General features: G+C 53.4%; 1 protein-coding gene across 1 annotated transcript in view; it reads right to left on the bottom strand.

The window, feature by feature from the left end:
• The window catches only part of SND1 (staphylococcal nuclease and tudor domain containing 1), a 237,003-nt gene that overhangs the window by 198,962 nt on the left and 24,054 nt on the right, over nucleotides 1-13,987 (bottom strand). The window contains exons 7-9 of the mRNA XM_053407017.1: nucleotides 13,357-13,515; nucleotides 11,559-11,665; nucleotides 10,401-10,491 (exon numbers count right to left, since the gene is read on the bottom strand). Of these exons, the coding sequence (XP_053262992.1) occupies nucleotides 10,401-10,491; nucleotides 11,559-11,665; nucleotides 13,357-13,515 (357 nt within the window). The remainder of the gene's footprint in view (nucleotides 1-10,400; nucleotides 10,492-11,558; nucleotides 11,666-13,356; nucleotides 13,516-13,987) is intronic.

Below are 13,987 nucleotides of genomic sequence, written 5' to 3'. Positions count from 1 at the left end.
CCCGCTCGCACTCAGAGCTCTCCGGCATCTGTCCTGATTTTCCTTGTCACTCGTAATTCGTGGAGAGGCAGAGAGGGACCCAAAACTGACACTCCAGGATTGGGCAGCCCAGGGGCCTTCCTTCGCCGCCAAATTAAGTGGCTTTTAGAGGCAGCAGGAGGAACAGAACACACACAAACACACACACACGCACACCACACAGAAGAGCAGAAGAAGGAGAGATTGCAGGATCAGGCCAACGGCCCTTCTCTCCCACACAATGGGAAGCAGAGGCCTGGAAGCGAGGGGGATCTAGGAGCAATCGTGGGGTGGAAGGGAGCCGTAGAGTCATCTAGTCCAACCCCCTGCGACGCAGGAATCCCAGCTGGAGAATCACTAGGCAAATTCCTTAATCCGAGGCACAAAGGAGGCGAAAGGGCCATGGAGAAGCAGAGCTGGAGCCAGCGGCGACTGGCAAAGGACCAGCTCCCTCCTGCCCGCTTGCAGGCAGAAATGGGCACCTGGGGCAACAAAAGCTAATGCCCAAACAAAGGAAGATGTCTTCCAGGTGCCACAGAGCTCTGCCGAGTCTTTCTTGAGAGCACAGCGCTTGGAAGACCAGCCGATGCCTCGTGCCGCTGACCGCCTTCTTGATGCCAGCGCTGAGTTTTCCTCCATATCCTTCTTCTTCTTTGGCGATCCCTCGTAGCCGAGTAAGATTGTCTTCCATAAACACGGTTTTAACAGTGAGTCCGTAAGTGACTGTGGAGGCTAATTCTGGATCCACACGTCCTTCCTCAGTGGGGACATTGGTTTCCGGGAGGGAGTTGATCACGGTGTGGATTTGCCAAGCGTGCCTTCCTCTTAGCACATTTCTCCCTTGCGTTCTGAGTTTGAGTGTCTTCAAAGCCCTTGACACCTTTGGTAAAGGCTGTTCTCCAACTGGAGCGCTCACAGGCCAGTGTTTCCCAGTTGTCAGTGTTTATAAGACATTTTTAAAAATTTGCCTTGAGACAGTCTTAAAACCTCTTTTGTTGACCACCAACATTATGCTTTCCATGTTCAAGTGCAGAATAGAGTAGTTGGTTTGGAAGATGATAATCAGGCAATAATCACTACATTTTTTAAGACTTGCCTTGAGACAGTCTTTCTTTAAACCTCTTTTGTTGACCACCCTGCCAGCCTCTGCCACAAACAGCTGGCTGCAATTCCAGCGGTGCAGGGGCTGGAGCAGATGACCCGTGGGGTCCCTTCCAACTGTACTAGCAGGCACACGTGCACAGACAGGCGAGCGACTCGACTGAGGCAGGGAAGGGGGGCACCTCCAAAGCCCCCCACTCTGCCGGCTGCCCCCTCAGCACCCACCACGGCTCAGCAGCGGAGGGGCTCACGGCACAACGGAGCCAACCTGGAGGTTCCGGGGGTCGCTCCCTGCCCGAGAACCCCACAGAGCCCTTGCCAGCCAGTGCAGACGGCCCGACTCTGCGAACAGCAGCTCCCCCTGCTCCTGCTCCCCCCCCTTACTTGGCAGCCTTCGTGGCAAAAGAGCGTTTTTGCCCGGCGGCGAAAGCCAGACACCTTCCGACAAGCTCAGCGGCCGAGCGCTTGGTGGGCACCCCTCCTCCAGGGACCATATGGTGGGAAAGAGCTGCCCTCAGCAGAAAGGAGGGCGAGGGGGGGTGGCAGGGGGGCTGGCGTGGCAGCCGCGAAGGCAGGCCGCCTAATCTTTCTGAAGGGAACAGGCTGCTGAGCTGAGCGGAGGAGACAAGGAGACTCTCCGGCCGTGGAGAGAGGCTGCCAAGGATGCTGGCTCAGCAGGGAGGGAGGCGGGGGCCCCTCACCCGCCCGCGGGCTCCAGGTAGGAGCTGGGGAAGGCGCAGTCAGAGGCCCCCACCGCTTCCCTGGGTGCAGGAGGAGGGGGCGAAGGGGACCTCACACTCCCCAGAACAACTCCCCAAAGATGCGCTGCTGCAAGAAACTTCAGGCTCTCTTTCCTTCCGTTTTTAAGCAGCGGTTGGGTGGCCACCCGTCACAGGTGCTTTGGCCGAGATTCCTGGCATTGGAGGGGGCTGGACTGGATGGCCTTTGGGGGTCCCTTCCAACTCTGTAATTCCATGATTCTGTGTTGCTGAGCTACAGAGAAAGGTTTCTGGGGAAGCCCAGCCAGATGGGCGGGGTATAAAGAATAACTTATTAGCAATTATTATTATTATTTCACTGTTTAGGACTTCCTGACTTTGAAACAAAGAGGGCATCTCAGAAAGGTAAAAATAGCTGTGTGCTGTGGAGAAAGGGACGTTTTCCTCCCGGAACGAGAAGCGGGGGCCCTCTAAGGAAGATTCAGGGCGGCCGAAATAAAGTCCTTCTTCGCGCAGCAGAGAATTAAAGCTACAAGATTTGCGGCTGGACCCTCGAATTTAAGAGGGGATTAGGCAAATCTTACCTAGGCAAATCAAGGAGGCGGGGGGGGCCTTCTCTGTGGCCACGGCTGGGGGGGAGCGGCTCTGTCCTACTGACAATGTCGGAGGACTTTTGGAGGCCAAAATGGCTATTGGCTATGATGGCCATTCTCTGCCTCCACAGCCCAAAGCGGGAAATGTTCCTGTTTGCCAGACGCTGAGAAGCGCAGGAGGGGAGAGTTGCGCTTGTGCTCGGATTCCACTTGTGGGCTTCCCGTCGTGGGCATCCTGGGCCTCATCCTGCAGGCTGCGCTTAGGTGGCTGCAGGAGTGTGGCTCCTGCACTTGTGTCTGGATACGAAGGGATCAGGACGCTTCCAGGAGCTGTTTTCAAAGAGGGCAGAATTTGACCCGCAAGGGGAGTTCCTGCGCCCATTCCTTGAGCTGTTTGACAGTGGAATTTGCTGCCAAGGAGTGTGGTGGAGTCTCCTTCTTTGGAGGTCTTTAAGCAGAGGCTTGACAACCATATGTCAGGAGTGCTCTGATGGTGTTTCCTGCTTGGCAGGGGGTTGGACTCGATGGCCCTTGTGGTCTCTTCCAACTCTATGATTCTATGATTCTATGATTCTATGAGATTTGGCCAAAGGACATCCGCCTTGGCTGCCTCCTGCCTGGACAAACGTGCTCTCGGTTGGGCTGCCTTTGAAAAGGGCCCAGAAACTTCAGCTGGCTCTTAGAGCTGCAGCCAGACAGTCAACCAGGGCTGGACAGAGGGAGCAAACCTCTCCCTTGTCAAAACAGTTCCACTGGCGGCCAGTCTGCTCCCAGGCACAATGTAAAGTCCTGGTTATGGCCAAAAAGCCCTTCACAGCTCAGATCCAGCCCATCTGAAAGACCCTCTCCTCCCAGATGAACCTGCCGGGCTCTGAGATCTTCGGGGGGGCCCTTCTCTCGGTCCAACCCCCCTCACAATCCCACTGGGTGGGAACGAAGGAGAGGGCCTTCTCGGTGGTGGCTTCTCCCAGGCATCTTTGGAACTCCCTGCTAAGAGCAGCCAGACCGGCTCCTTCCTTGCTCTCCTTCTGCCAGCAGGGGAAGACTTTCTTGTTCCAACAGGCCTTTCAGAACCAACTGCTTTTAACGAAAGGGCTGGTGCTGTGATGGTTTTATCGTAATTATCTGTATGTTTTAATACCTCTTACACACACACACACACACACACACACACACACACACACACATATGCAGACATACATTCCATTAGTGTTTAATAGTTCTTAATTGCTGCTTTTTGTACTATGTTTTTGGCGCTGTGGGTTAAACCACAGAGCCTAGGACTTGCCGATCAGAAGGTCGGTGGTTCGAATCCCCGCGACGGGGTGAGCTCCCGTTGCTCGGTCCCTGCTCCTGCCGACCTAGCAGTTCGAAAGCACGTCCAAGTGCAAGTAGATAAATAGGTACCGCTCCAGCGGGAAGGTAAACGGCGTTTCCGTGCGCTGCTCTGGTTCGCCAGAAGCGGCTTAGTCATGCTGGCCACATGACCCGGAAGCTGTACGCCGGCTCCCTCGGCCAGTAAAGCGAGATGAGCGCTGCAACCCCAGAGTCGGCCATGACTGGACCTAATGGTCAGGGGTCCCTTTACCTTTACCTTTACTTTAGCTGCAAGCCATGTTGAGTCCCCGGCAAGGAAAAACTCAACATTTATATTTATATTTATATTTATATTTATATTTATATTTATATTTATAATTTATATTTATTCCTTGCGAGCATGGAGGATGAGGAGCCAGAGGAAGACCTGCTTTCCACAAAGCCTGAGGCCCCATTTCCATCCTGGACGCTGGACCAAGGAGCCAGCCTCGTTCCCGCGCTCAGCCAGACGGGCCAAGGGCACCACCTAGCGGCCGTTCCCAAAACCTCACTTCAGGACGGCTTCACGGCAATCTGAGCCTGGCCCCTTCTGCTTCTGGTGCTCCCAAGGAGGAGCTGGCGGGTGGGCACCCAGAGCCCTCCCCCACAGATGCACCAGACAGAAGTAGCAAGACTGGAGATATGCCTGTACACACACAAACCTGTCACACAAAAAGAGGTGGGCAGGCAGGGGCACAAACGATCTCCCTGCACAGAGTTTGTCTGGGAGAAAACCTCTGGGAGAGGAGGATTGTAAGGCAGGAGGTTCCTCGAGCCTCAGCTGTTGGTGCCCCAGACGCCTCCAGGATAGATGGCTGCAATGCCCTGGGCATGGAGCGGCCCCTGGAGACGGGCCAGGGAAATAAATAAATAAATAAATAAATTTTAGTTATGCCCCGCCCTCCCCAGCCAAGACCGGGCTCAGTGCAGCTAACAACCGATCCAAAAACAAATTGATTGAAATACAACTTTAAAAACAAGATTAAAATACAACATTAAAACATTAAAATGCAGCCACATTTCAATGGAAACTCAAATCAAAAACTTTTTTTGCAGATGAAAACGTCAAGACTTCACCAAGGCCAACTATCCAGACTGGCCCTACGTGGGCCAGAAAAAAGCCAGGGAAGTCCCCAAATAGGAGTTCCATCACAGAAGGAGAAAGGAAAAGGGAAAGAGGGGAAGGGGATCAAGTTGATTCCAAGCCAAAGGCCAGGCGGAACAACTCTGTCTTACAGGCCCTGCGGAAAGAAATCAGATCCCGCAGGGCCCTGGTCTCATGAGAGAGAGCGTTCCACCAGGCCGGAGCCATCACTGAAAAGGCCCTGGCTCAGGTTGAGGCTAATCTGACTTCCTTAGGGCCCGGGACCTCTAAGGTGTTGCTATTTATGGACCTTAAGATCCTCCGTGGGGCAGACCGGGAGAAGCGGTCCCGTAGGTACGAGGGTCCTAGGCCGTGAAGGGCTTTAAAGGTCAAAGGTAAAGGTAAAGGGACCCCTGACCGTTAGGTCCAGTCGTGGCCGACTCTGGGGTTGCAGCGCTGATCTCGTGTTACTGGCCAAGGGAGCCGGCGTACAGCTTCTGGGTCATGTGGCCAGCAGGACTGAGCCGCTTCTGGCGAACCAGAGCAGCGCACGGAAACGCCTTCCCGCCGGAGCGGTACCTATTTATCTACTTGCACTTTGACGTGCTTTCGAAAACTGCTAGTTTGGCAGAAGCAGGGACTGAGCAACGGGAGCTCACCCCATCGTGGGGATTCGAACCACCGACCTTCTGATCGGCAAGTCCTAGGCTCTGTGGTTTAACCCACAGCGCCACCCATGTGCTTAGGTAATGTGGCCAGGTCATGTGGCCAGCATGACTAAGCCGCTTCTGGCGAACCAGAGCAGCGCACGGAAACGCCATTTACCTTCCCGCTGGAGTGGTACCTATTTATCTACTTGCACTTTGATGTGCTTTCGAACTGCTAGGAGCAGGGACCGAGCAGCGGGAGCTCACCCCGTTGTGGGGATTCGAACCGCCGACCTTCCGATCGGCAAGTCCTAGGCTCTGTGGTTTAACCCACAGCGCCACCCACGTCCCTGAAAGGTCAAAACCAGCACCTTAAATCTGACCCTGTACTACACCGGGAGCCAGTGCAGCTGGAAAACAGGAACAGGCTCAGAATGCTTTTGCCTGCTACATGCAGGTCACGCGAGGACAGGCTCCCGGTTTGCTCCCAGGGACATCCCCAGGGGTTGCCGCCTTCCGCCTTTCCTTGCCTCCATGCCCCTGATCCTGCAGGGAGACCTGGCTTCAGCTTCGAAGGCCCCTCACCCTGTCCCCCCACCCCTGGACGGGGTCACGAGACCCTTTCCCCCGAGTTAGTCACAGGCTGGAGCTGCGATGGGCTCAGACTGCTCTTCTTCCGCCCACTGCTCTTATTCTTAACACGCCGCCTCTGAATTTTGTTTGTTGACTTCTCTCCGTATTTGGTGAGGATTCATCGCAGGAAGAGGAGGCGGAAGCGCAGAAGTAACGGAATAACCCTTGTGAGGCGCAGGGAGGCTCTGGGTCACGCGGGGCAGCGTGCAGGCAGCAAGGGCTCTGGGGCAGAAGGGTCCGCCCCAAAGAAGCACTCTTGGGCGAATCTGCAGGGCGCCACACAGCCCAACCCCACCCCACCAGCCTGAAGATGCAGCGCTGCCATCCTCGTGACTCAGAAGACCCCTCTGCAAAAATCCAGGAAGACCAGAGCCTTTCTTGCTCCATCACAAGAAGAGGCAACGGAGGAAGGCTGGGCCCTGGAAGGGGAGAAACCCTTTGCGGGGCAGAAGGTGGGTCTCTGATGCTGCTGCTAGAGGGGGGCCCAGCCCCACCTTCTGCCTTGCTCTACGTCTCTTTTAAATCGGAACCAGTGAGGGCAGAGAAGGTCCTGTGTGAGTGTCTGGAGGCGGCTGGAGGATGGATGGCGGCTAACAGATTGAGGTTGAATCCTGACAAGACAGAAGTACTATTTTGGGGGGACAAGGGTGGGCAGGTATGGGGGACTCCCTGGTCCTGAATGGGGCCCCTCAAGGACCAGGTGCGCAGCCTGGGAGTCATTTTGGACTCACAGCTGTTCATGGAGGCGCAGGTCAATTCTGTGTCCAGGGCAGCTGTCTACCAACTCCACCTGGCACGCTGGCTGAGACCCTACCTGCCCGCGGACTGTCTCGCCAGAGTGGTGCATGCTCTCGTTATCTCTCGCTTGGACTACTGCAATGCGCTCTATGTGGGGCTACCTTTGAAGGTGACCTGAAAACCTATGCTACAACAGCAGCTAGAATACTCATTGCGAAGTACTGGAAGACACAAGATCTACCCACACTGGAAGAATGGCAGATGAAGGTGATCGACTACATGGGTTTGGCAGAAATGACGAGCAGAATCCGAAACCAGGGAAGAGAAGCAGCGGAAGAAGAATGGAAAAAGTTTAAGGACTATTTAAAGAAATATTACAAAATTAATGAAAGTTAGAATGATGTTGGACTGGAAAGTAAAGGGTTACTATTAGTAATGGTTAAGACAAGGAGAATAAGGAAGATTAGCTTAAATTTAAATTAAAATAAGGGAAGATTTGCTGAGTAATTGATTAGAATTTGGAGTACAGAAAAGGGAGGCATGAGGAAGTCGGGGAAGAAAGGTATAAGAAATTAAGATATGAAATGGTACTTGTTTCTTGTTTTGTTTTTGTTTTTGTTTGTTTATGTATTTGTTGTGTTTATTGTATTGCTATGTTATGTTTTTGTGATCATAAAAAATTCCTTAATAAAAATACTATAAAAAAAAAAAATGAAGGTGACCCGAAAACCACAACTAATCCAGAATGCGGCAGCCAGACTGGTGACTGGGAGCGGCCGCTGAGACCACATAACACCGGTCCTGAAAGACCTACATTGGTTTCCAGTACGTTTCTGAGCACAATTCAAAGTGTTGGTGCTGACCTTTAAAGCCCTAAATGGCCTTGGTCCAGTATATCTGTAGGAGCGTCTCCACCCCCATCGTTCTGCCCGGACACTGAAGTCCAGCTCTGAGGTCCTTCTGGCGGTTCCCTTCCTGCGAGAAGTGAGGTTACAGGGAACCAGGCAGAGGGCCTTCTCAGTAGTGGCGCCCGCCCTGTGGAACGCCCTCCCACCAGATGTCAAGGAAATAAACAGCTAACTTACTTATAAAAGACATCTGATTTGAGTTCTTACCAATGAGAAACAGGTATTATGTGTCCCCGATGGGTGCACCAGTTCCATCTGAAGGCAGCCCCGCTTGGGGAAGTTTTTAATGTTTGATGCTGTATTGTGTTTTAAATATTTGGTTGGAAGCCATCCAGAGTGGCTGGGGAAACCCAGCCAGATAGGCGGGGTATAAATAACAATTAATTATTATTATTATTATTATTATTGCTGGACCCACCTCAGAGCTCTGCATTCCCTGAGCGTCACAAGACGCAGCACCCCCAGCCCCACAGCGCCACCTCAGCAAGCCCAGCTGGGGTCTTCAGCAAGGGGCAAGCCCCACAGAATGGGAGGGCGGAGCTTGGCAGAGCAGGGGCTGGCCCCACTTTCCAAGGCACCACGGCCACTGGGCAGTCCTTGCCTGGAGGGCACACGATGCTACCAGGGTCCCCGAGGGAGAGGAAGATTCTCACCAACCTGCAGCCACGTCAGAAGGGACCCCTGGGGTCATCTAGTCCCATCTCAGCTCAAACACAAAAGATGCGCACACATGCAAACACAAGGCAGCAGGGTCCCCCTGCCCAGCCTCCAGGGAAATCAAAGAGACCTTTCTCTCTCCCGCTGCCTTGGAGGCGCCACCTGGAACCGAAGCTCCAGAGCCCCCTTCCCACTCCCTGCCCCACAGCTGCCAGGGAAGCGAAGGTGCCTGGGAGGAAGACCCCCACAGAAACTGGGAACAGCGCCAGCCAGGGCAGAGCAGGCACCTGCAGCAGCCAGTGGGGCGTGCGTGGAAATCCTATTTATTGGATCGCTTTCTTAAGAAGAGTTAACGTCAGCCACACAAACGCACATCATGTCGCTGGTGCTGGTGTGATTTTCCACGCAGCAACATACACTTTCCTCCCATTACAGACGTTGCATCTGCGTAGAAGCCGGTCTATCCATTGCTATTCCGGTAAGCAGACAGAACCAAGAGGATCTGGGCCTTAGCAAAGCAGCCCACTGCCAGAAACTCAGATATATAAGCTAATTGCCAAATGGAGCCTTGAACCCTCGTTACAGCCCCCACAACGGAAGGTCCAGGCCCCATTTCCCCCCAAGGGGGGGGGATTTATTATTGTTAGTGTTATTCATTTCTTTTCTACACTGCTTTATATTTTAAAGAAAAAACCTCAGAGTGGTTTAGAACACATGAGAACATCAAACCAAACCATCCAGGGCAAAACAAATTCAGGCTTCAAGGAGAATATTTCAGGTCCCTCTCTACGGGACATTTTTCTTCCTCCTATTTACCTACGTAATTTACAGAGCTGCCCCATAGCAGAGGGACTCTAGGGAGCCAGTGGGGTGGGGTGGTGAGAGTGTCAGACTAGGACCTTGGGAGATCAGGGTTCGAATCTCCTCTCAGCCAGCAATCTCACCGGGTGATCTGGAGGTCAGTCACAGCCTCCTAACCTACCTCACAGGGTCGTTGTAGGAGAGTGAACCATGGGAGGAAAAGACAGGATATAAATAATAATAATGATGATGATGATATTATTTATATCCCGCCCTCCCCAGCCGAAGCCGGGCTCAGAGCGGCTAACAACAATAAAAGTAACACAGCATTCTAAAATCAATTCATTCTAAAATCAATTCAGAATCAAATTCATGGCAACCATTGGGCTAGAGTTCTGTGAGGATTACCAAAGGAGGGGGTCAGACTGTGCCCTGGCCAAAGGCCTGGTGGAACAGCTCTGTCTTGCAGGCCCTGCGGAAAGATGTCAAGGCCCACAGGGCCCTAGTCTCTTGGGACAGAGCCTTCCACCAGATTGGGGCCACAGCCAAAAAGACCCTGGCTCTGGTTGAGGCCAGTCTAACCTCCTTGAGACCTGGGACCTCCAAGAGGTTTTTGTTTGAAGACCGTAAGGTCCTCTGTGGGATGAACCCGGAGAGGCGGTCCCGTAGGTAGAAGGGTCCTAGGCCATATAGGGCAACAAATGCGACAAATAAGCTCTTCCGCTTCCCTGATTCAGAAGGCCAGAGGGACCAGCCAGGTGAAGGTGCCAGGCGCCAACCTGGCACTCAGAGATCTCCACGTGGGCACAACTGGACCCGCACCAGTCGCAAAACCTGCCTGGCACCTGGGGAATTTCAGACACTGGCCAGACTACGTGCCATTCCCCTGGAGCGCCACCGGCTCTCTCCTGAGCAGGGGAGAAGAGACGCTCTGGCGTCAGGGAACTCAGCCCTGGCCAAGAGTGGGCAGCAGCCAGAGATGGCAGCCCTGGCGAGGGGAAGGTGAGGGGGCTTGAGGCTCCAGGCCCCTTCCTGGCTGCCCAAGCCCGCGGCTCTGCTGCCCTGCGTCACCGAGAGAGGGTGGCCGTTTCTCCAGGCACCCCTGCCCCATATCGGCCTAGCAAAGGCCACCCCCCCTTGCCTACCTTGGCCACAAACTGCTTGTCCTTCTGGTCCAGGTTGGCCGTGGGCGCCACATAGTCTCTCCAGATCCTCAGCTTGCGCTCTTTGGCATACCTGGAACACAGCAAAGAATCGGAGTCCAAAGCGGATCAGAGAAACCCCCTCGGAGGAGGAAGAGCCCCCCCCCCGCCCTCCTACCCACCTGCAAGGCAGAACATTGGGCTGGGCAAGAACCCCGTCACCTGCTGAAAGTATTTTTAAAAGACTGTAATGATTTATTTTTTAAAAAACATACTTAAAAAGACCACTGTAAACAGTTAAAACCACTGGGCAGGGATATGATGACATGTGAAATATGATGACTTGGGAAACTAGGAATATATGAAAAATAGATAACGGTAAAAGATGAAGAAAAAGGAAAAAGAATGAATTTTCTTTTGAAATGGAACCATGGAGGGAGGGGAGGAGCTCCAAAGGTTCAAAAGAGCCTTTTTATTTTAATGTTTTTGAAATGGTTCAAGTCAATATATATACCGTATTTTTCGCTTTATAAGACGCACCAGACCACAAGACGCACCTAGTTTTTGGAGGAGGGAAACAAGAAAAAAAATATTCTGGATCTCAGAAGCCAGAACAGCAGAGGGATTGCTGCGCAGCGAAAGCAGCAATCCCTCTTGCTGTTCTGGCTTCTGGGATAGCTGCGCAGCCTGCATTCATTCCATAAGACGCACACACATTTCCCCTTACTTTTTAGGAGGGAAAAAGTGAGTCTTATAGAGCAAAAAATATGGTAAATTTATGTATAAGCAATAAAAAATTATTTTAAAAAAGAACCCCATCGCCTAAAGCTCCCCTTAGCACCTATCCCCTTTTAAGAGGCAGCCCAATTAGAAAGGTGCCCTCTGGGTATTGGTGCCTGTGAAATGTTCTGCAAGGCCTGCAAGCGCCAAGATAAGGCCCCAAATCATGTGAAGCTGCTGCCAGGATGAGCCCGTATCTGTCTGGATTCACTTGCTCTGTTATCACTGCACCCAGCCCCTCCCACAAGCCCACCTTGGGGCCGGGGGATCTGGACACCCTCCTGGCCTTCTCAAGGAGCCCTCCCCCCCAAGCCCCCTCTGTGAAGCAGAACAGGAGCCCCACGGCCCAAGGAGGGCAGGCGGCAGGCTGGGCAGGGCTACCTCTCGGCCGCTCGCAGCTTCTCCGCTCCTCGAGTGTAAACGGCGATGGACCAGTCGACGCAGCGAGCAAAGCCTTCCTTCAGGAGCAGCTCTGTGATGTTCCCATTCTGCAGCCAGGCAAGCAGAGAAAAAGAGAGAGAGTGTCAGGGAGCTAAAAACTCCAGCTTCATGGCCAAACACACACACAACCCCTGAACCCCCCCAAGATCCTTGACAGATTACGTTTGCTCAGGGCAAACCTAAATATATCTTCACAATTATCATTATTGCCTTTATTGGTGCATCAATTCATTCATTCGTTAGATGTCTATCCCACCCTGCCTCCTAAAGCAGCCCATGGTGGCAAAACAGGACAATTAAAAATAAAATAAAATGCATTTAAAATGACAGAACACATCTGAAAACATTGTTATGCTTGCCGATCCAGTTCATGGCCTGCCCTTCCCCATCAGGCTCCAGCAGGGGGGCGACGACAATGACAAAGTCAATATTAGAAACAAACTTTGTTAAGATGCCTTGAGCTGCCTGCAGCAAGAGAAGGCATCTAATAAATTTAATAAATAATAGTAACAAACTAGTTGCAGGAACATGTAGAAGTCGGGCTGGGCCTCCCTGGAGTCCACGCTTACTTAGGGTAGGGGAGAGATACTGTGAAGACTCCTACCTCCCCCCCCGGCCCCTCCCCAGTCTCAAGAGCCACCAGGAGGGGGACAGTCTGTCTCTCCAGAGAATCAGAGGTCCAGACCCACTGGCCCCTCACAGAGCAGGCCAGGCAGAAGGGCCCAGTGCCAGGCACTGCCCCAAAGACCTTACAATCACCACACGGGGGGGGGGCTGAGGATTGTTAGAATTCCTGCTCCGCGATTGCAGTCATGGGATTGTTGCCTATCACACGACGGTGTATGTTTTGACTCCACAGAGTGGGAAGTGACAGAGACAGGATGTTTGTGTTCCTGTATTCCGTGAAGGAGGACTATTCTCCTTTGTTCTCTCTCTCTGCTTTCTGATGCTAGAGAGGGAGGGAGCCATCTTGCAGTGCTCCGTGTGTGTTTAGATGTAAATAAAGTAGATTAGCCAAAATGCTGAGTTGCTGAGGTCTGTTACGCAAGGTGCGCAGACTCTGCGGATCCCTGAGTGTGCCGGTGTCGGTTGGCATCGGTCGCTGTGATGTTCAGGCAGAAGAAAGCTTTTGAAGCTCCCAAACAAACGACCAGGAGGGAGAGAACATGCCAGTCGGGCATGTGTCTCTGCCAGGGTCCTACTCGAGAGTAGGACGAGCTCCTGGCAAAGATGAGGGAAGGCCAGCGAGGAAGACCAAGAGGCCTGGGGCAGAGGTTCAGAAGGGGATGAGACTCAGCTGGGCCCAGTCTGGAGGGCAATGTGGGGAGATGTGGGGTGCCCAGGGGCCCCCAACCACAGCTGTCAACTATTTAAAAAGGTAAACGTTGACATCTATGCCCCCAATCTCTCTTCTCCTGAGAAAGCCCCAACCCTGTCGAAAAGGCCAGGCCCTGCGGAAGGGGGGTGTCTTCTGCTCTTCTCGGCCCCACAGGCTCTTCTCCTGCTGCCCCCCGCCTGCCCCTCAGGTCCCCAGCACACCCACCCCTGCAAGCCCCTTGAGACCCACCCAGCCCCACGAGTGTAGCCAAGCCCAGACTGGCCTGGACTGACCCCCTCCCAAGAGTCTCCCTCTGGCTCTTGCCCAGGACGCCAAGGGAGGAGGGCACCCCAAGGAGCTCTCCGGACACCCACGGCCGTCCCAGGGCCCCCCCGCCTGCCCCCCCAGTTCTGCACTTGCCGGGTGAAGGATGGTGCCCAGAATGTTCTGGTTGTGGCAGCTCTCCAAGACGATCTGCACGTCCCTCTGGAGCAGACGAGACTCCGTGAAGAACTTGGCTTCCGCTGCAAAGGGCTCGGGGGTCTCTGTGCCGTCCGCTTCCCGCTTGAAGGTGGGGCACTGGTTGGGGGGGGGGGACAAGACAAGTCAGGGCAGGAAGAAGAGCACCTGCCCAGCCTCTCAGCAGAGCTGGGACCAAGGAGCTTGGCACCCCCATGAGAGAGACACAGCCATTACAGATCCCCAGTTGACTTGGCCCCAGAGCCATGCCTGAGGCCCTCCAGACGGACAGGGGGGGTCCCCTCAGCCTTCTTTGGGGAGTGCCCACGCCTGCCTCTGTGGGTCACCCTCTGCGGGGCACAAGGGTCATTCCCTCAGGGCCCAGGTGGCAGCTGGGCCAGGATCCCCAGTAGAAAAAAAGACAGCCACGGAACCCAGAAATTACACAAAACAATGAAATACCGTGAAAATCCCTGAAACGAGAAGTCATCGACTAGAAATATTATCTTATAGAAATAAACTAAATAATAAAAATCAAAAAGTTTAAGGGAAAAAATTAGAAAGACTTAGAATTGAACAAAGCCTTAATGGG

Source organism: Podarcis raffonei, chromosome 10 (genome assembly GCF_027172205.1).
Source record: "Podarcis raffonei isolate rPodRaf1 chromosome 10, rPodRaf1.pri, whole genome shotgun sequence".
NCBI classification, from domain to species: domain Eukaryota; kingdom Metazoa; phylum Chordata; class Lepidosauria; order Squamata; family Lacertidae; genus Podarcis; species Podarcis raffonei.
Note: the sequence above shows the minus strand (reverse complement) of the source record. Positions and strands in the feature narration are given on the sequence as shown.